Source organism: Truncatella angustata (genome assembly GCF_020726525.1).
Source record: "Truncatella angustata strain MPI-SDFR-AT-0073 chromosome Unknown BKA67scaffold_12, whole genome shotgun sequence".
In the NCBI taxonomy this organism is placed as follows: Eukaryota; Fungi; Ascomycota; class Sordariomycetes; order Amphisphaeriales; family Sporocadaceae; genus Truncatella; species Truncatella angustata.
Window position 1 is genome coordinate 567,380 of NW_025763392.1, and position 20,462 is coordinate 587,841.

General features: G+C 50.7%; 9 protein-coding genes across 9 annotated transcripts; 4 read left to right on the forward strand and 5 right to left on the reverse strand.

Annotated features, from left to right (window-relative positions):
* Window positions 1-321: 321 nt before the first annotated feature.
* Window positions 322-1,944, forward strand: BKA67DRAFT_613938 (fumarylacetoacetase). Its single transcript, XM_046105417.1, has 2 exons — window positions 322-1,361; window positions 1,414-1,944. Exons 1-2 carry the CDS (start codon window positions 425-427, stop codon window positions 1,752-1,754), a joined length of 1,278 nt encoding a protein of 425 aa, XP_045951595.1. The 5' UTR covers window positions 322-424; the 3' UTR covers window positions 1,755-1,944.
* Window positions 1,945-2,373: 429 nt separating this feature from the next.
* BKA67DRAFT_506752 (uncharacterized protein) lies at window positions 2,374-4,777 on the forward strand (the record flags this gene model as incomplete). The annotated part of the gene is made up of 3 exons (XM_046097142.1): window positions 2,374-2,483; window positions 2,707-3,850; window positions 3,905-4,777. Coding segments are annotated over 3 exons (2,127 nt in total), but the record flags the coding sequence as incomplete, so codon positions are not given.
* Window positions 4,778-5,121: 344 nt separating this feature from the next.
* On the reverse strand, window positions 5,122-6,456 carry BKA67DRAFT_128638 (uncharacterized protein). Its single transcript, XM_046094984.1, has one exon. The coding sequence runs from the start codon at window positions 6,301-6,303 to the stop codon at window positions 5,497-5,499; it is 807 nt and encodes a 268-aa protein (XP_045951597.1). The 5' UTR covers window positions 6,304-6,456; the 3' UTR covers window positions 5,122-5,496.
* Window positions 6,457-7,809: 1,353 nt separating this feature from the next.
* Window positions 7,810-10,223, forward strand: BKA67DRAFT_527629 (fungal-specific transcription factor domain-containing protein; the record flags this gene model as incomplete). The annotated part of the gene is made up of 8 exons (XM_046098879.1): window positions 7,810-7,872; window positions 7,931-8,001; window positions 8,055-8,409; window positions 8,470-8,551; window positions 8,601-9,077; window positions 9,149-9,461; window positions 9,513-9,832; window positions 9,883-10,223. The coding sequence occupies 8 exons, from the start codon at window positions 7,810-7,812 to the stop codon at window positions 10,221-10,223; spliced, it is 2,022 nt and encodes a 673-aa protein (XP_045951598.1).
* A 17-nt stretch (window positions 10,224-10,240) lies between these two features.
* BKA67DRAFT_527700 (mitochondrial carrier protein) lies at window positions 10,241-10,845 on the reverse strand (the record flags this gene model as incomplete). The annotated part of the gene is made up of 3 exons (XM_046098889.1): window positions 10,241-10,327; window positions 10,376-10,529; window positions 10,583-10,845. 3 exons carry the CDS (start codon window positions 10,843-10,845, stop codon window positions 10,241-10,243), a joined length of 504 nt encoding a protein of 167 aa, XP_045951599.1.
* A 964-nt stretch (window positions 10,846-11,809) lies between these two features.
* BKA67DRAFT_527728 (putative TIM barrel metal-dependent hydrolase) lies at window positions 11,810-12,763 on the reverse strand (the record flags this gene model as incomplete). The annotated part of the gene is made up of 1 exon (XM_046098891.1): window positions 11,810-12,763. The coding sequence occupies one exon, from the start codon at window positions 12,761-12,763 to the stop codon at window positions 11,810-11,812; it is 954 nt and encodes a 317-aa protein (XP_045951600.1).
* Window positions 12,764-13,163: 400 nt separating this feature from the next.
* Window positions 13,164-15,237, forward strand: BKA67DRAFT_613953 (general substrate transporter). Its single transcript, XM_046105418.1, has 3 exons — window positions 13,164-13,555; window positions 13,620-14,042; window positions 14,102-15,237. The coding sequence occupies exons 1-3, from the start codon at window positions 13,489-13,491 to the stop codon at window positions 15,175-15,177; spliced, it is 1,566 nt and encodes a 521-aa protein (XP_045951601.1). The 5' UTR covers window positions 13,164-13,488; the 3' UTR covers window positions 15,178-15,237.
* On the reverse strand, window positions 15,221-17,137 carry BKA67DRAFT_527804 (ASST-domain-containing protein; the record flags this gene model as incomplete). Its single annotated transcript, XM_046098898.1, has 2 exons — window positions 15,221-15,658; window positions 15,728-17,137. 2 exons carry the CDS (start codon window positions 17,135-17,137, stop codon window positions 15,221-15,223), a joined length of 1,848 nt encoding a protein of 615 aa, XP_045951602.1.
* Window positions 17,138-17,766: 629 nt separating this feature from the next.
* On the reverse strand, window positions 17,767-19,491 carry BKA67DRAFT_613959 (major facilitator superfamily domain-containing protein). The gene is made up of 3 exons (XM_046105419.1): window positions 19,109-19,491; window positions 18,961-19,061; window positions 17,767-18,903 (listed from the first exon to the last, which is right to left on the reverse strand). The coding sequence occupies exons 1-3, from the start codon at window positions 19,474-19,476 to the stop codon at window positions 17,837-17,839; spliced, it is 1,536 nt and encodes a 511-aa protein (XP_045951603.1). The 5' UTR covers window positions 19,477-19,491; the 3' UTR covers window positions 17,767-17,836.
* Between the last annotated feature and the right edge of the window lie 971 nt (window positions 19,492-20,462).

The following is a 20,462-nucleotide window of genomic DNA, read 5'->3' on the forward strand; positions in this document are numbered from 1 at the left end:
TCCGATCCCTTGTTCGTTGCATGGGCTTTGGTAAGAACCGCTGGCGACTCGCCGGCGGCTGTTTTAGCGCCTTGCTTTCATGCACGACAATCGCCAATTGTAGAGCTATGCTGTACAACAAAATTAAGCCATTGATGGATAAAGCTACCGAGATTCGATGGCCTAGATATGCACATGTCCTTTTCGAAACAACTTAAAACCTTCTGACATGGAGCCGAATTTCAAAGCCGGTCGTAGCGGAATCGGAAATCAGTGGGTTAGTGGGGGCGGATAACGCCGGCACTTAGCCCCGCGCAAGGGATTCCGTCCACGGCTCTTATAACTGAAGTCCATAAGACATTATATCAAGGAAAAGAGACAGTTTGGGTCTAAAGAATTAATTGAATATTACACCGCGCTTCCAAGAGCTACCATAACAGCCAAAATGACGACCTGGGTACCTGATGTATCGCCCGAGAGCCCGTTCTCGTTGGCCAACATCCCTTTCGGCATCATCACAACGGAGCACGACTCCACACGGCGCGCAGCAGTGGCTATTGGTTCCTACGTGGTGGATCTCAAGGCTCTGTCTCAGTCAAAGAGCCTCATTGAGGGCAAGGACGAGGTTTTCAGCCAGCCGACGTTGAACGCATTTGCCGCCCTAGGCAGACCCGTGCACCGGGAAGTGCGTGAGCTGCTACGAGATATCCTGTCGTCCGGGACCACGCACCCAGAGGCTTTCAAGGACAACGAGGAGCTACGAACAAAGGCCCTGATTCCACAAAGTAAAGTCAGGCTGCACCTACCCATGGCGATTCGTGATTACACGGATTTCTATGTCGGATACAACCATGCATACAACGTCGGTGTTCTGTTTCGTGGACCTGCCAACGCCCTGCAGCCCAATTACACACACCTGCCTGTGGGCTACCATGGTCGTGCCTCCAGTATCGTAGTTTCAGGAACGCCCATCCGTCGGCCATGGGGACAGATCTTGCTGGATCCTACCGCTGAACCTAAGCAGCCGACGACAGCTCCCTCGCGGAGACTGGATATTGAGCTGGAGCTGGGATGCTTCGTCTGCAAGTCGAACGACCTCGGAGAACCTGTCAAGGTGGAAGACGCAGAAAATCACATCTTCGGCTATGTGCTGCTCAACGATTGGAGCGCACGTGATATCCAGGCATGGGAATACGTGCCTCTGGGCCCCTTCAACGGCAAGAATTTTGGTTCGACGATAAGTCCCTGGGTCGTCCTCGCAGACGCGCTGGAACCATTCCGCACGAAGGGCCTAGAGCACAAGGCACAGCCGGTACAAGATTACTTGAAGGAGAGCAAGGAGGAGACAGCATTCGACATCAAGCTTGAGATCGATCTGATAAGTAAGTTCCGCGGCTGGTAAGACTAGCACAGCGTGATGTTAACGATGTATAGCACCTGAGGGCGACACCACCACGATCGGCGTGACCAACTCAAATCAACTGATGTGGTCGTTCCCGCAAATGATTGCCCATCACACGCTAGGAGGCTGCAATCTCAACACAGGCGACTTGCTGGGGTCTGGTACCATCAGTGGAAAGGAGCCCTCAGAACGGGGTAGCCTGCTCGAGATGAGCGAGGGCGGGAAGAGGGACATTATGATTAAGGGCATGGATGTGCGGAAGTTCTTGAAAGACGGCGACACGGTCACGTTGCGTGGGACTTGCGGGAGGCAGGGTGAATACGTCGGCTTCGGCGAATGCACAGGCACTATATACTCTGCCATCCAGAGGTAGGTAGGTCATGTGCAAAGGCGATTTGGTCATGAAATGCCGTTGTATATGCAATAATAAAAGCATGCTTTACATATTTATCTTACCATGGATGGGACCCGGGGTTTCTCAATGCATCGAAAATGCAAAGCTCTGAGCGACGTTGAACATGCGCACGGGAGGTCACGGAAATACTGCCTTTGGGTTCTTTTTGGTCTTGTGACGTATGTGCACCGTATTAACCTAGTACTCGATCATGGTTTGGGAATGAAACCAGAAGGAAAAAAAAAACAGGAGATCACGTGATGACGGCGGCAATCCCGTTAGCGGTAACTCCCCTGTCCTTGGCGGCCTTCGCGGACCTCGTTGCAAATCTCAGGAGGAGCGAAGAGCGCGAGGGACCGAGCTGTTTTGTTGTCGGTTTGGCAGACTGACAAGCGACGAAAACGATCGAGGTCTCGCGAGTGAAACCAAGGAGGGAGGGAAGATGGACCTCCTGAACGACCAGGTCAACGACCTGAAATACCTTAGCCAGAACGCAATTACCCCCCTGGCCGAGCCGACTGGCTTTACGCCCACGAGCGCTGCATCTCCTCTTTCCGCTGCCGGCCATAATTCCGCACAGCATCACCACCCAGCCCAAGCTTCCAGCGCAAACGAGACCGGAGGCAAGAGGAAGGACACCCACGACGAGAGCCCCAACAGCAGCAAGCAGCAAAGGAGCAAGCGCAACCGGTACATATCAATCGCCTGGTAAGTCTCGCATGGCCTTGTCGCCCGGCTCGGTTGAGAAACCCGCAGTGGTGTTCGTCGTCGTCGCCGCCGCCATCATCATCATCGTCGAGTGCTCATGGTGTTTTGTGCTGCTTCCGGGCTCCACAGCAGCCTCCCGCTCCATGCGAAGTCCTTTGAGCTCCGGCCCCATCTCTCGCCGGGTGGTTGCTTGTCTCACTAGCTAACATCACACTCCCTCCAGTAACGAATGCAAGCGACGCAAGATCAAGTGCAACGGCGAGACACCATGCCAACGATGCGGCAACCTCAACTTGCAATGCCTCTACGCTCCCAACTGCTGTACCAACAACTTCAAAGACTCGGACGAGTTCAAACACATGAACAACACCGTGTCTCGTCTCCAGGAACAGGTCGAGACTCTGTTCAACAATCTTAATGCACTCCGTTCCGAGTCCCTACGTCTAGCCCCTCATCAAGGTCAAGATCGGGGGCTTTCCCTCCCGCCTGCGGCCAGTGCAGGCACGCCATCTCCCTCGGCTTCCGGCACACCACTGCAGCGTGCAGAGCTGGGAAACGTCCGGCCGTCTGGCTTCCGAGGGCCCACCAATACCAACTTCAGCCTCGACGTCGCCAAGAACACTCTGCACAAGATGGGCTACAGCAATCTGGAAGATGCCCCATATGGCAATGCCGTGTCTCAAGAACCAATGCCTGGCACACCCTCCATGCCGGCGCCACCCGGGCCTGAATCGCAACATGTTCCTGCAGATCCACTGTGGGAATTCGACAAGGACGAAATAGTGAGGCTCTGTCGGGTTTACGAAGAGGAAGTCGGCATCATGTACCCTGTCGTCCGAGTGGAATCCGTCGTAAACCATGCCAAGATCCTCGCAACTTGGATGGAGGCAGCGAAGAAGCACTTCCTCAATGGCGGGCCACCCACGTCTCAGGGCAGCGGAATCACGGACCACAAGACCATCATACTCAAGCTTGTCATGATTAATGCGCTTATTGTAGAGGAGCACGGTGACAGCGACAAGGCTTTCAGGATTCTGGCCAGCATCCAGCCAATCCTCGATAAGATGACTATGACTGACCCGAGCGATGTCGCCAACCTGCCATTGCTGGCTCTCCTGGGCGGCTACGAGTTCCTTGCTAACAATGAAATACTGGCTTGGCGAGTCATCGGTATAGGCCTGCGCCACTGCATGGAGCTCGGTCTTCACCGTCGCGAAGCCATCTCGCGAATCCCCGATGAGGAGGACCGTCGAAACGCAATTCACACCTTTTGGAGTTGCTATGTCCTGGACAGGCGCTGGAGCTTCGGTACAGGCCTGCCTTATGCCGTGTCGGACGATGAGATTGATCCTGACCTACCCTTGCCTGTGAGTGCAGTATGCTCCTGACCCGAAGGTATGACGTCCCATTAACACGCCTAGGACCAACATCCGTATTTGGTGGCCATGATATCATATTCGAAGCTCAGCGCCAAGGTCTGGCGCCTCGTGAGGCATTTTGAGCCTAACATGGCGATGGACCTGCGACAGAACGACATTGACGATCTTGACCGTCAGATCAAGCAGTGGTATACCGAAGTCCCGGCCGAGGTGCAGCTTGAACTGGCCGACTGGGAATCGATGCCGCCTTCGATTGACACGCCCACGAACTCGAATGTAGGCTACAATATTCATCGCCTACAGATTTGGACTTATCTTCGACTGAACCAAATTCGAACCTGGCTTCACATGCCCATTCTGCACACCCTCAGCAGCATAATGGAAAACCTCCGCGGTGCCGAGCGAGCTGTCAAGCTTGCTCAGAATACAATCAAATACCTGAACCACATCAACAACACAACGAACATCTACCGTAAGATCCAGGTTTTCTACCACCAATTCTTGACGTCAGCCATTGTTGTCTTGTTCCTCGCGTCATGCCACGCCCCTGTCAACTTCAGCGCCGCCTGTCGCGATGAGTTCCACATGGGCCTCGAGCTTGTACGCGACTTGAGCACCAAGTCTTGGGTCTCGAAGCGCCTTTGGCGCAGCATCAAGTCCTTGAAGGAAGTTGCGCCAAAGCTTGGATTGGCCGAGGCCGATGACCCGCATTCTAGTGCGGCGTTGACCATGGCAGGGCTGGCAACTGGCCATATGGGACCAACTCCCACCAGCACCGGCGCTACCTTCGCCCAACCTGTGCCCACCAGTGCGCCCGGAAACGCCATTCCCACCGCAGATGGCGCTCAGAACGGTCAGCAGATAGCCAATGAGATGGCAAGGCTTTTCGAAGGCTATGCAGGCATGAGCGCCTTTGGGCCGACGTCAGTAGATACTCTTGCGGATCCCACACGAGCTGGTACTCAGTTGACGCAACCTATCCCTGTTGATGATGGAGCACCAATGGGACAGTTCGGTATGGCGGGTCCGGGTGCAGGACAAGTCGGAGGCACGAGTTTATACAGCCACTTCAAGGACATGTTTTAAGCATGGAATTAATATGCTTTCGGTTTTTGCCTGTCTACCTCGGCCTCATGGTGCAAGTACGATAATATGTTAAATTGAGCAAAACAAATTTTAATAAGATGTACTACCGTCCCTTAGGAGTCGTGTTTGAGCGTTCTGTACGACGTCATACCCTTACTTAAGACTTCCCATCAGTCCTCCTGAGCATCACGTGTGTGTTCCCAAAGTACGCATGCTTCCCTCCCTCGTGCCTTCTCAGGAGACTGAGAACTCTTCTTGTATTCTTCGCCCTGTCTAACCACGATAATCGCTAGGTCCTGTCGGTGTATCGGGGCTCACTGAAGCCGGATCAGCTACCAGCCGATCATACCCAGGAACGAGAGGGCTTTGTGGGCTTGGAGCCACAATTTCACCGCTCGAGGGAAGTAGTATTGCTGTATCTATAGGTGCAATCTTCACCTTCCTTTCTGCTCCCCTGTGTATTGGCTCCATCCCATCGTTTGGAGTGGTCCAATCTGAATGAAAAGTCAGTGCCGCCTGTGCGGAGCTACGATCGACGGGCCAGATGTCTACTCGCCTTGGCTCTCGCTCTCAGCCTGGGACGGCCCCGGTTGGCTGCTACTAGACTCCCCGTATGGAAGTTGATGGGGTCCGGTGTGTTGGTAGAGCTTCCGTCTGCGTGAAGACTCCCTTCTTCCGCCTGGAGGCTTCCCTCTTCTTGAAGACTCTCCTGTGCGTGAAGACTCGCCTTGGCGTGGAGGCTCTCCGCCTTGATAGGGCATCTCGTTTTGATTATATTGTTCCCTGAGGGCAGGCATCGGACCCCGGGTCCGCTGGTTATGGCGCACAATCTCCTTGCTGCCTGAAGATTCACCACCGCTCTGATTGGGCCTCATGTTCTGATCATGTCGGTCCCTGCGACCGGGCCTTGCACCCCGATTCTGCTGATCATAGGGGACAATATCCCTGCTGCTTGAAGATCCACCACCCTGATTACTCCTCGCATTCTGAGTATGTCGATCCTTGCGACTGGGCCTCGGTCCCCGGCTCTGCGGATCATGGGGGACAGTCTCCCTACTGCTTGAAGACCGGCCGTCTCGACCGGCCGGATTGTAGGTGATAGGGCCCCTGTTGTTTGCAGGCAGGCCAAGACGATCGGGCCTCCTGTTGTTACCAGTCTGCTCCCAGCGGCTGCTCCTCGCACCTTGGTTCTGTGTATCATAGGCGGCAGACCCAGGGTCGCCATATGGGTTGTAGGGGTTCGAGGCGTTCGATGTCCGATGAGGCTCAGGAGGCCCTGTATATTGGGGGAGCTCGGTCGCTGGGTCCTCGCCCTCCTCGCTGTGAGGAGGCTGCGAGCTAAAACATCCTCCCATGGTGCTGCTTATGCTCGTCGATACTTGGTCTATCTACCAGGAGTGCACGAGTCGTTGTGATGGGAGAAGCAAAGTCGGTTCAACCGTACGAGATTTTATAGAGCATGTTCTCCCCCGTGTGATGTTCGCGGATGATGATTGGATGCCGTTGGAATTGAATAAGGGCTCAATCTTATTCACATCACTTTTAATACAAAGCTGACTCACGGCCATGGTTTTCTATTACATGTCGACAAAGCAGACCTCGCGTGTTAGCTTCACAGCGTCTCGTGATCGTCCGCATGTGCGTGAAAGTTGGAAGCCGGGCTATGTTGGTGTTGGCCATTTCCAAAAAAAAAAATTTTTTAACATATTTCTATGTATTGAACAAAGAGCCTGAGCTTGGTTGAATACACTACGAGCTGCGTGCTTGGGAGACAAAGGCAAGGTCCGCGCGACGGGTATCGAGGTGAAGTACCAGCTCCTTGAACAAATACATGGTGGCTTGAATTCTATATGAGAATCCACTGAATGGTTCGTTGTCTTCATTTGGTATCGAAATATGCGCAACGGTGTTGGCGACTATATTTCATACACAACTATGTTCGACTGCCGAAGAGTCGCAACAACCGCGGCGGCGGGCAAGAACCATTACAAATAGAAGATACTGTAACTTCTTGCCTCCATTTTGACCGAAGTGCAAAATGAATAGATAGAGAGAAACACGAATACTTGCTGAGTAGAGCCAGTTTTTACCAAGTATAGAGAAAGCGGAAGTCTTACTCCGTCAGACACAAATCTCTAACTTACCTGCAAGGCCGACATAGGTGCCTGAGGGCTCCCATGCGGTGGGCGAATAAATCAAAACAAATGAGTTGCATTGCGCCATGCACATGTTGGCAAGTGAATCCTGACACATATTGGTCTCATCAAGTTGCTCATCAACGCAAACCGTCCTACTATGAGTCTCGTAACGTTTGGAGTAGCATGACAGCTTCTTTTCGGGGTATGGCACATACTGTGTTGGGGACTTTCTGAGTTTAGCGCCCATGTTCCAGGGCCTGCGCCCCATGGGACTCGAGCTCGTAAGTTGCATACTAACTAACCTAGACTACTGACCTTAGATTGAATGGCACGGTGCGATATGCTCAGACATCCAAATATTGTGTTTGGTATATGGTATGGTTGGTGAGAAGAATATAATAATAAGTGAGTTGTGTAAAATTCAATCATACTAAGGTTAAGTTACTGCTGCTTGTCCAGCTGCTGTTGCCGCCGTTTCCACCCGACAACCCGGTCTGCCCGGCGGTCCGGGTGCTGCCCATAGGGATCTCACTAACCTAATAGGAGGCGCTAGCCAGGGCGCTTCAACGGGCATTGGCAGGTTAATCAGAGAGTTTTATGACCACTTGGAAGACGCCGGATTTCAATCAAGACACTAACCTTCTGTCCAGTAATTGCGATGCCGTTCACGCACAGTACATCATGCACCACTGGATATTAATTCATTCACAACTCATGTAAATTATGTCGAATGCGAAGGCCACGAAGAAGAGCGCCTTCTCGTGTGATATTTGCAGACAAAGAAAGGTACGACGGAAGAGACTCGCTGTGTAACTATGCCGCCGCTAACGTAAGAGATCAACAGGTGAAATGCGGGGGGGAGCAGCCAATATGCAAGCGATGCGCTTCTCGAGGGGTCGAGTGCGGATATAGTTTGTGAGAGCCGACCTCCTATGCAAACAAATCTCTTCATGTGCTAACTGCGTAAGGAACCCAACTTTGTCGTATACCCAGCGACTTGAGAAGCGGATCGTGGAGTTGGAAAAAACACTCTCGGCTCGTCCCGACGACAATGGCCAGCCATCGCTGGCGCCCATTTCAGCGGACAATCAAGCTTCAAATCAGCAAAATCCAAAGCAACCGTCACAGCCCCTAAACGGGCTCAAAGTGGATAACAGCGGCGGCATCACTTATCATGGGCCGACGAGCTTCTTTAACCTCCCAAGAAACCCAGCAACTACTGCGAGTGATGTGTCGCTGGACGAAGGCAATGCTCAGAGAAGAGAGCGGTTGGTGGTCAATGCATGGCAAGAACGATCCTTCGAGAACCTATCCAGCACTCCGGTTAGTCGCCATTCTGCGCTGCTTTCTCCGGCCAATATGTACAATACTGATCAACCAAAGGCGCCTTTCCACCATCTACTCAACATTCATTGGTGCTGGGTTCAACCAGTGTTTAACTTCATCTATAGACCAGCTTTCAGTCGTGAGTTACCATCACCTCAAAGCCTGACGAATATAACTCAGTGTGCTAGGCGACATGCAAATGAATGGTCCCTACTTTTCTCAAACACTCCTAACTACAATCCTGTCACATTCGATTCGGTGGGCTAAGAACGACGATTTAACTATGCGACAGATCGACGCAATCTATGGCGGCGGCACCAATCTCGCCGAATGCGCACGCACTATGCTATTTGAGGAGCTGAGGCAAGGCGTGTGTTCCATTCCAACCGCGCAGACCTTGCTACTGCTCAGTGCGCGGGAGTGCAGCAGTGGCAACAGCGGCCAGGCATGGATGTACAGTGGCATTGCCTTTCGTATGATTGACCACCTTGGTATTTGTGTAGACGGTACCCGGTTTCCTGGATCCATACAACTGACAGATGAGGACGTGGAAATAAGACGCCGCCTGTTCTGGAGCTGCTATTTCTGGGACAAAATGATTAGCTTGTATTTGGGTCGCTCACCGTCGGTGCACTGCTCCGGGGTGTCACCTTCGTTAGCCATGTGTAAGTTCGAGGGCCATACAGCAGCAATAAAGTGAACCGTTGCTTAATGGTTCATTGCTAATACTTACCAGCTGACGACTCCACGGACAATGACCTCTGGTTTCCATTCGGATCAAAATCTCAAAATACATGGCAGTATCCACCATGTGCTGCCCATTCGACATCCTGCTTCACGAAGATATGCCAGCTCTCGGTCATACTGAACGAAATTCTTATCCACATGTATGATCCACTACAACAAAACACCCCGAAAGAAATCATCGATTGCCTTCGCAGCCAGGGCACTGCACTACTACTCTGGTGGGATAACCTTCCGCCATCCTTGAAAATTGATGTTTTCGCCTTACCTCCATTAGCACCGCCTTCGCATATTGTTACACTGAAGTGAGTGACGATCAAGCTTACTTCTTGCGGCCACTAATTAGTTGTACTCAGCTTTCTGTATCATGCGTTGAAGATATTACTACATCGACGTATGTTACCCTTCCGAGGAAAAACAGTTGACGAAGAATCGAGTGCGATGCCACACCACCTACAGGAGTGTGTGACTTCAGCGACTTCCATTATTGCCGCGTTTGATTTATTCTGCAAGACATTCGGAATTGGGCACTGTGTGCTGTCTCAATTGTACAGTGTCTATATCGCAGCAACCATATTCCTGCTACAGATCCAAGCCACCCCTCACGACAGTCAGGCTTTAGGAAGGCTCGAGTTCTGTCTGAATGCGCTGGACAAAGCCAAAGACACCAACAACGGTATGATTTCTTTCGATATGATCTTATCGTCTTAGCTGAGTATTTTGCAGTAATCTCCAGTGCTTTGAGCGTCATATCCGAAGAATTGCATGCTTCAGGTATCGAGCTACAGTCTTTTCGATCACATGATACTTCATCACAGCCAAACCGACCCGCCTATGATGTGTTAACATCCGAGGGTACGACAGCACAGTCGGATCTAGCGGATACAATAGGCACCTCTACGGATATCGAACCAGAACTCATGTCTGAGAATGCTTGGAATATCGACTTTGACCCAGCACATATGGTTTTGGATCCGGGACTACTGGAAGCGCTGTCGACCATTGAACCACTCAGCGTATCGGTTGCGGCTATATCTGATTTTGATTATTCCAATCAGACAGCATGATATCGTTATTTACCACACTACAGAATTGAAGTTCTTGGGGGTGCGCTTGGTCTCATGAGGCGGATCATTTGATCGTACACGGTAAATGTAATTCCACTAGAGAGCTGTTTCGGTCAGCGTCTGGAAAGCATGTTAAGAGAACTGCCACGTACTATCAATCGCACCAGCCTAGGCGACGTCCCTCTCCAGAAGGATATTACGCCATCATTTATGAGCATTTGCTTCATGCAATTGAACATGCCTCCATACGGCGTGCTGGTACCCTGCATCTTGGTTTTGGTGGTGTCGAAAGGCATCGAGGCGTACCTATGTCAAAGGGGGTTAGCCATGATGTTAAACGCCGGGGAAGACAGACCAACACTGTGAAGATTCCACTGATGCCACCAAGTACCAAAGTGCTTCCAATATTGCCTTCAAGCTTCGGCCAATGTGCCACTACCTTTTCTTGAAGTGTGGCAAAAGTTGTAAACCTTACTGCACTGTTCGTAGCTTGCTTACATAGCACAGGACCCAGACCACTCCAAAGACCCCCAATGCCCCTCTCTCGTAAAAGGGACTTCACAGCATCAGAGATGCTCTGGGCCTGATTGGTTTCTTTGGCAGTTGAGGCGGCATGTATCATCCTCGTCTTTAGCGCTTCACCAGGGGTTACTACAAACACACTTTCCACTGCGCCTGCGCTGAGTCCACTCAGCACATTGACCCAAGGGCTACGCCTTTCGCCTGCACGAAGCCCGATGAGTCGATCAATTTGGTCACGACTTGTCTCGAAAGTTAGGAATCGGACACCCGCTTTGAATGCGTTCGAAGTGGCCAGCGCCTGACATCCAGAGTAAACTCCAGAAAACCCTGATTGCGCCAGAGTACTCCTTAGGATAGTGAAAGAGCGAGGTGCTCCGTGCTGACCGCCGGACTGTGTGTAAAGTTGCCGCCGGGTCTTCACAAACTCTGCTGGATACTATGATTGAGTTTGTCAGTCGTCATGGGTCGCCCTGCGATTCATTATTTTGGATTACCGTAATAATGGTTTCTGATACACCTGCAACACCTCCTGCTACAATCTTTGTTGCCACTCCAAAGGTCTCGGATGGCATATCTGCTGGCTTGTTCGAACCACGGGACATCACACGGTTTCTGCTTGAAGGGAGACAATAACAGCATATCGGCATTCATGGGCGGCGAATCGAAGGTGTCGACATATCACTGAATGAGCTAACACATGGACTGGCTCGGTCAACTTCCGAACGGATTACACTCCACTGTACGATGCTAAATTTCTGACGGGGGATAAGTATTCGTCACTTTCCGACCCACTTTCGACGCAGTGGATGTTCAGGTTCTTGGGGGCTGATATGAAGAGCTATGGTCGCATGCTCAGTGAAAACCCACCTAGAATATTGGTTTTTTCTGCGCCCCTAGTTTCGGTCGAGCCGAGTAGGAGCAAACGATGCATCTCGGGACAATTCGTGATGGGGATTGAACACAGTTGGATTCTGGCAAGTCATTTTATTTGGCACACGCCTTGACCGGCACCTGCCCGAGCTTTACGCTCATGGCTCTTGGAAACTACCAAAAATGTCTAAATATTATACTGCAGGAACATCCCATAGCTCTTCAGCATTACCCTTGAACAACCTCTCCACCAGGTGGGTGTCGTCTTTGCACCAATCTATGACTTCATGTACCCAAGGCTGGATATCTAACCCTTCGAACCTCGTATGAGGCCAGTCTGTTGCAAAGACGACCCTACTGAAGCCTTTCAGTCTGATGAGCTCTCTAGCAACCTGCTCTAGGTCACCATAGTCTGTCGTTTGGCTCATACGATAAGGAGCCGATAACTTCACGAAAGTATCCCCAAGCTCTAATAGCTTAACAAGCGACCTGAATCCTGGAATTTCGTAAGGGGTTCGAAGAGCTTGGCCGTTCAGATCGGGACATCCTATGTGATCGATGCACACGCGCGTTCCCAACGTAGGCACAATGTGCTCTAACTGTTCAATGACATGCATCGGCACATATATCTGGATTACCCATCCGAGGTGTTTAACAGCCGTAGCATATTGACTGAGCGTTTTGCGCAGCTCTTTTGGACTCATCGATTTGCCCACCGACTGCAGATTGACGCGCACTCCACGAACACCTAAGTTGTGCCACTCGAGAAGTGTATCCTGGGGAGTTGTGTGAGGATCAAAGACAACGACACCTCTTGCATGATGTGTACCGATTTGTTTCAAAGCTTCAAGGAGGCAGGAATTATCGAAACCGTATATGGAAGGTTGCACGAGAACGATATTATCGATACCGACAGATGCCTCAAAGACCTTGGCCTCGGCAAGAGTGTGTGTCTGTGGACGGTACTGCGCATCGCGGCTTACGCTATATCTGCTTGGATCGATGATATGCATATGCGAGTCCCATGATCCTCGAGGTATCTGTTTCGTAAGTGGTATTCGATAATGTCGTGTTGCGGAATTATTCAACTGCAGTGAGGTTCCTCTGGCGTGTTTGAAAGACTGCGATAAGAGCCGCCGAACGAACATGACAAGATTGGTCAATCGGTTAAAAACGTAGCTGTACATCTTTTTCAGAATCACAATGGACTGGCCAACTTTGGAAACGATGGAAGAAACAGCACAACAAGAGGAATTAGGATGATTCAATTTACTTACACTTGAACTACGATATGTGGAGCAGCGTTTCCGGCGTATGTCAGCGAATTGGCCGCCAAGTCCACCGAGTTAAGTATATAGTATTTATGGAATAGTCTTGGCTCAGTGCACTGAGGTGGGATAATTCGTCCCCAAGTTGGGAGTGGACTTACAATCAATTCTTCCTCCTTTGCTGGAAACGGATATGCAGTCGGAAGTTGACCGAAGTGTGACCAGGCGTCAAAAATAGGCCATCTGCCGGACTATCTGCGACACGTGACGCCAGAGCAAACAGAACTAAACCCGCCATCAAGTCAAAGCCGATAGCCATCGTTTGAGCGACAATTTTTGGACCTCGCCATAGGGCTCGGTCAACTTCCGAACTCCACTCACAACGCTACGTCAAAAGTGGTGCGCTCTCATAAATGAAAGCTCTGGGGTAGAGTTTCCCCATGGGCATTACGGAGTATTCGTGGCGCCATGCCCAGCGGGGTTGCGTTCCCACTAAAGCTTTACGTCGCCGATATAAGAACTTGGCTCAAGAAGAGTCTCAATGCGTCACGAGATGCAATACAAGACAAACGACATCGTTGCTCTGAGGTCGCAACTCCTGCACCATGTCGAAATATAGCCCCTATTTTTTCATCACTGTGCTCGTCATAGCCTGTGGATCTATTCCCAAAGGTACGTTGGTGGCCCGCCAACTGAACTGGGCGGGGAGCGGTGTGCTGACCATAAAATTCGGCAGGTTATGATGAGGGCGGCTTCAGTGCGGCGACAAAACTCCCTTCGTTCGTTGCGGACTTTGGACTCAGCAGCAAGTTATGGGTAGGAGATGCAGCAGGTCTCGCTAGCCGCAAGGCAAACATTTCCTCATTCGGTGTTCTGGGGGCCGCAATTGGCTCCATTCTCGCTGTGCTGGTTACAGACCGACTAGGCCGCTTGCGAGCATGGCAGATCTGCTCTGTGATTTGGATGAGTGGTTATCTCATGACAATCTTCTCAAGTGGCATTCTCGGTTTCCTGCTTTTTGCGAGGATCTGGGGTGGACTTGGCGCAGGTGGGCTGACCGTAGTTGCGCCACTGTATCTCACTGAGATTGCGCCCGCGAAGTCGAGAGGAATGATTGTGAGCATTTATATGGTCTTTCTACTAACCTTTCTCATGTTAGGTAAGAGTGTTCCCATTTGAAAGCCAATTTGCTGTTGGATCAAAGCTTATACTCTTCAGGCTTCTTCATAAACTATGCTGTGAATGCTACAATGCCGTCAACCCGGGAACAATACCGGATCGTCATCTCAATTCCACTCATTCCGGTTGGAATTGCCCTCATGGTGTCTTTTTTCCTGTCGGATACACCACGTTGGCTTGCGTCCCAAGACAGAACAGAAGAAGCTCTTGCCGTTTTGACAAGGCTCCGAAGCGTTAACGGCAAGGACGGTGAGCTAGCGCAAGAGTTCGAAGATATACAGCTTCAGATACGCAGCAAAGAGCAAGCCCTTGCCGGCGCATCGATATTTACTATTGTGAAAGAGATCGTAACGATTCCAACATTCCGCAAAAGGTTTTTGCTTGGTACTATCATGCAAACTGTTGCACAGTGGTCAGGCGGTAATGGTATTACCTATTATATAGTGGACATCTTTCAGTATGCCGGTATCACAGGAGACAACTCCTCTCTTATCACAAGCGGCGCTTACGGCGCTGTCAAGCTTTTCTTCACCATGATATTTACATGGGGCCTGGTCGATGTCTTTGGTAGGCGAAAATGCTTCATTGCTGGCCTTGGCCTTCAATGCGTCACCCATATATACATGGCTATTTACATGGCTATCTTCAAGGACACGGAGAACAAGTCAGCGTCTGATGCCGCCATCGCGAGTGTCTTCATCTACGCAGTAGGATGGTCAATCGGACTCTGCACTGTTCAATACCTTTATGGAACGGAAATCTACCCGACAAGAATTCGAACTGTATGTTACGCCACAAACATGATGCTGCATTGGTTCTTCCAGTTCGCAGTCGTGTTGGTCACGCCCACCATGTTCGTAGCGTTGAATATATGGGGCGCATATGTGTTCTGGGCATGCGTCTGCGCCGTGGGTCTGGTCTTGTTATGGTTGATAGCACCAGAGACCAAGGGTGTCCCGATGGAAAGAATGGAGGAGTTATTCTCTGGACACTGGTGGATGGGATGGAAAGCAAGCATTGATTCTAACGTTGCGACAAGTGTCCAACAAAAAAGCGAACGCTTTGATGATGAGAAGCCCGCAAGTTATACCGTGGAGCAGAAACGGGTGGTTTAAGTCGCACCTTTGTACCTTTTTCTGTGACCAATATATTTAAGCGTCATAATGAACTGTATTGATGTAACTGACTGCCACGCTTCGATCTCAGATTTATTGCATATCCCATGCAGCAAACACTCAACCCCATTCCTAGTAACATGAACACCCCCAGGATGATGTCCCATTCCCTTCCCCCCTTTGAGAAATCCCAGTTTACCATTGTCGACCCGCCGTCTTGCTCGGTCTCGGTCTCAGTTTCCGTCTCGTACATGGCATCTATCTCAATCGAGAAAGCTGTGTCCGCTGACTTCATCTTGCCGGACCTAAAGTCTATGATTCCTGTGGATCCAATAACTCTATCGATCTTGTTAATCGCTTCTGCTCTGAGGTAGGAGGCGTTCGAACTGGCAAGAGACATCTCAGTCTCAAAGCCACCCCGAGGAACACGGGCTATCACGTTTTCGGTATCATTCAGTTTGTCCTCGAGATCACTGGCGAACTGTGACCAAGGAAGTTAGCGCCATCCCTCAAAGAGTGTGAGTAGCTTCTTGGTAACATTGTTACTTACCAGGACCCATTCTTTGACCTCGGTCGCTCCATTCCAACTGAGATACGCCGTGGGTACTCCTTTCGGATGTTTGACGGTGAGGTCAGGCGGCCAATACGGCGAAGCTTTCCAGTCCTGTCTGAACGCTCTGTAGTTATCCAGCGCATGATCGGCAGTTGCCTTCGAAAGCCATGGCGAGAACTGAACGTCTAGGACTGCCTTTCCATCTGGTGTGTGCTCGGTGAAACTCGGCATCCGCCCCCAGCCTATGAATACGTTTCCGTCATCCAATATCTGCATGCTTCCTTGGCTCTGGCTTGCCAAGCCGGCAGGATGCCGGTACTCCTGCACGAGCTGAACTGTTTTTGGATTCGAGGCGGTGTCCAAGGCAATATGCAGTCCCCTCGAACAGTTTGCTTTGCAGCCATATTCGGAGTATTCCTTGACATGATTATCAAAGAATGTTATTTCAGTTTTGTTTCCGTTGTTACCAAAATAGAATCGTGTATGATGCTGCCAGGCGAACGTGAGAACGTCATCGCCGGGGTACACACCACTTTCCGGTGGCAGCTCCACGAACTCGTTCTTTTGGCCACCTAGCGTCCACATGATATCTCCTGTCTGGCCATTAACAAGATATATCGAGTGCATATGTCGCCCTGAGACAAGATAATTCCCATCTTCCGTCTTTTCGATCGTGTTAATATGAAAGAAATCCCAGGGACTGTTATGCCCCTCAAATGAATCGTATACGTCAACATGCTCGGAAGCCCTCCATGTGAACAAGACCTTGTTCGTTCCCAGCTCCAGTTCCTGGAAGATGCTTTCCCTGATCAGTGTCGGCTTTTGTTTGTCCTTCAGACTGGCAGATTTTCTCGAATAACCCGTCTCATAAGCGCTGACGATGACAGTGCCATGTCCCGTAAACTCGCACTCGTGTAGGTCGGCCCCGACTTTCAAGCCCTGCGCAGAAATCTTGTACACCTCGCGATACGAGGTGTCGTACGCATGGCAAAATCCATCTCCTAGACCCTGGCCAACGAGCTTGTCGCCATAGAAAGTGAGATATTTCTTGCCGAAGTTTTCCTGTACATTGACGTTGAAAACTACAGGGAAACTCCTATTCACGTATACAGCGCTCAGGTCCTCGACATCCAGGATCAACGGAGACGCCTGTTGATGGCCCCAGATTTCCTGTGCTCCATTGTGACGGATGAAGATATGTGACCCGAATTTGGAAAGGGCTTCCTTTTCCCAGGTGGTGATCTGGAGTATAGGCGACCTTTCATTGGTGCCCTTGTAGTGGTTGCTCGGATAGACGCCATAGCGAGCATTGTTGTAGGCCTCATAGTCTGCCTTGAACTCGTCTGCTAGGGCAAGTCTGGAGACAGTGACAATTCGGACCAGTAGCCCAAGCCATCTGCCAAACATGCCGACCCGAAGACCGACTTCCGCCCTTGGCCCTCGATCCGGATCAAAGGCGCGAAACGCGGGGTCCTATATCGATCGAGTGGTGCTGGGGGTCGAGATGCGGTACATGAAATGCGCGCCGACCAGAACTAGACACCTCCGAGCAGTGATAAATTCGACATGATTGTTAAAAAATGAGAAACACTCGATACCGACCTTCCAATCGTTTGAACTCACTCGAGGCGAATATCCTTAAGTCCGGCCCCTGAACTTGTAGCTCCGACGCTGGAGCCGCAGCACAAGCAGCCCACGACGCGGGCCCAAATTACGCGTCAGCCGGGCCCGTGGCCGCCGCAATTATCCACTTGGGCCCCAGATCTGGGGACGCGTCACTATCAGGACGAAAACTTTACAACCAGTAAGGGGTTTAATATGGAAATGGCCCTCTGGACATATCGAGATCATCATGCGCTAACACGGTAGCTTAAAGTACGCCACGAAAGGCGGATGTGTTACTGACTTTACATGAATTTCAGTTGCCCCAGCCCTGAGGAAATGCCCGCTAGCTTACGTAGCGCCAACAACATTGAGCTTGGCTTAGACTAGATCTTTTATAAGCACTGGGCTATACTACATAGCTAAGACAGCAACGAATTGGCTCAAGAGAGTGGCTGTGAAAATGCTGTGATGTGAAAAATGATGAACTATACTTCTCTAGCTTTAATCCAAATCAAGCTCATGTCCACTACCCTCGTAGATGAACATAGCTGCCGCGCATCCCAACGCAGACATGCCAGTGACGCCCCACCAACTTGCGCCAACCATGCCAACATCCAACCCAGCACCATACCACCATCCGCCGACCACTGGCCCAACAGTCCGAAAACCCGCGGATACACTCTGGCCCAGTCCATGTACTGTGCCCAGCACACTCGGGTGTGGACTGCAGTTGTTCAGTAGTATGATGCTCGCCGGTAGCGTCATGGTGCGGGCCAGGACCTGAAAAAATAGCACCAAGACAATGCCGACCCAAACGAATAAACCCGACGCCGCTTCCGGTGCCGCGGAAGATGATGGCAGCACGACCAGGAACGGCGCCAGAAAGTAAGCGATAGGAAACAGAAACAAGAACCACTGAAATGATCGCAGAGTGCCCAGGCGGGCGTGAACAGGTGGATAAAGGAAGACCTGCAGCAGCATCCCGAGCATCCCGAGGATGGACGTAGCGCCGCCTACCATGGATGCAGGCATCCCCAGACCGCCGGTGAAGAACAAGGAAATGTGGCCGAGACTTTCGAGCGTTCGGGGAGTGGATAGAAACAATGTCCAGAGGTTGGTGAAAGCGCCGAGATGGAAATCGTAAAAGGCACCGGTGACGAGGGTCAGGATGACGTTGCGCGTCCAGATGCGGTTGAAAGGAAGGACACGAGGTTTCTCGGAGACAGAGACTGTGTAAGATTTCTCCTCCAGATCGACGCTTCCATCCTGGGATTCATCTCGTCTTCCGATTTGGGAATAGCCTTGATGGGTTGGCATTGGTCGTCCAAAAATGAACTGCTTGACACGATCGACAATGTATAGTCCTCTATCAAAACGACCCCTTCTTGCAATAAGAGTCTCTTCCAGTCCAAAATAGACAATAGTGCCGGTAATGGTAAGGAAGATTGCGTTAATGGCGCTTGGTAGTGCGAACGGATATTGTTGCACCAATCTAGATGCAAACACACCTCCCTCGGCAAATAGGTAAGGCATGGTATGAACAGGATTTGCGAGATAGCCACCGAGTACTAGATGTGGTGAGCAGCTGTGGCTTTGAAGACATGAACATGCTAGATGAGACTTACATGGCCCAAGGATGCCCGCCACATTGAAACTCATTGGCAATATCAGGAATGCACGAGATTGATATTTCCTCTCCACAGTAATCTCAGCAATCATTGTGCGACTGATGACTGATTAGTGACAATCCAGCATTAAAATCACGACACTCACATTATTCCTACTAAGCCATTGACCGCGCCTCCAAAAGCGCGCCAGAAGACGGCCCAGCAGAAGCTGCTCGCGAAGCCATACCCTAAACAAGATACAGCGGTTCCGAACAACCCAACAATCAAGACCGTCTTCCGCCCACACCAACTAGCATCAGCAGCTTTCCCCCATAGGATTGCGGTCAAGACCTGTGCGCCTGTAAATGACCCTTGCAGGATACCGGCTTGACCAGAAATCTGGGCATCAGATTTCGTCTCATCGAGGCTCTTCAATTGATAGAAAACATAGGCCTGCAGCGATGCTACTTGCAAGAAGTCAACGAGTCGGCATAGAAAAAGGATAGCTAGTTGGTCCTTTCGGGGAAGCGACATCCAAGACACTGGTCCATCACCATTTGTTGATTGCGACCGTAATGACTCGGTGTCGGTGGTTTGTGTCAGGAGCTCGTCCGCATCAGAGTGGCTCGAGAGTTCGTCCAACATGTAGTATTCAGGGCGAGGTAGTACGAAATCACTTGCCGCCTTTTCGCCCGTCATTTTGGAAATCAAATCCGCACGCAGATCTCGCTTTTGGCCCAGACTATGCTCTTGGTGGGGTCTGGACGATTAGCTGGTTTGGATGAAGACGTTGATGGAATAAGCGAGGGTGTACCGAGTGTAGGGAAGCAGGCAAAAAAAAAACACGAGAAGAAGTTGTGAAAGTTGAATTTCAACCTGTCTCACTGTCTCGACAAAGATCGCCAAGATGTTTTCTCCTCGACCTGCTATATCGTACACTTACGTTGGCAGCATCCAGACTAAGCTGAGGAACGTCCGTTGCCAAGCCTTTAGTTGGTCACTAAGCCCGCAGCGCCCACCAGGCCACGCGATCACTTGCCCACTTAATTCCAATCATTTTGTCTCCTTCTATCATTTCGGTTTTGCATCAGATTTTCCGACGATACTCCACCTAGTTCGTCACCCCATTACGCAGGGCGAGGCGCACGACGTCTGGCAGGCAAGTTGGTTGACAGAAGCCCTATCCCCGACCAATCTACCCTCTACATCTCTCGGTATATCTGGCAAGCCAATCAGAGTTGTTAGAAAAAAGTATCCGTAAAGTTCTACACTACACTAAGGTTAGACTAGAGTAATTTCTCATTAGCTCCAAAATCACAACATGACGAACTGACATTGCAACATTTCTTTTCGAGCAGATCATGGAAAAGATAGTATCCAAGCGTTCAAGGGGTACAAGGCATTCAATCTGATATATTGGTGAATGTAGTTCTTATTTGTGGACCAGATGTCTTTTATGTATTTCTCCACATCACCAACCGTAGTGTATATTAATTCCATAAGCGTGAATGCTGATATAC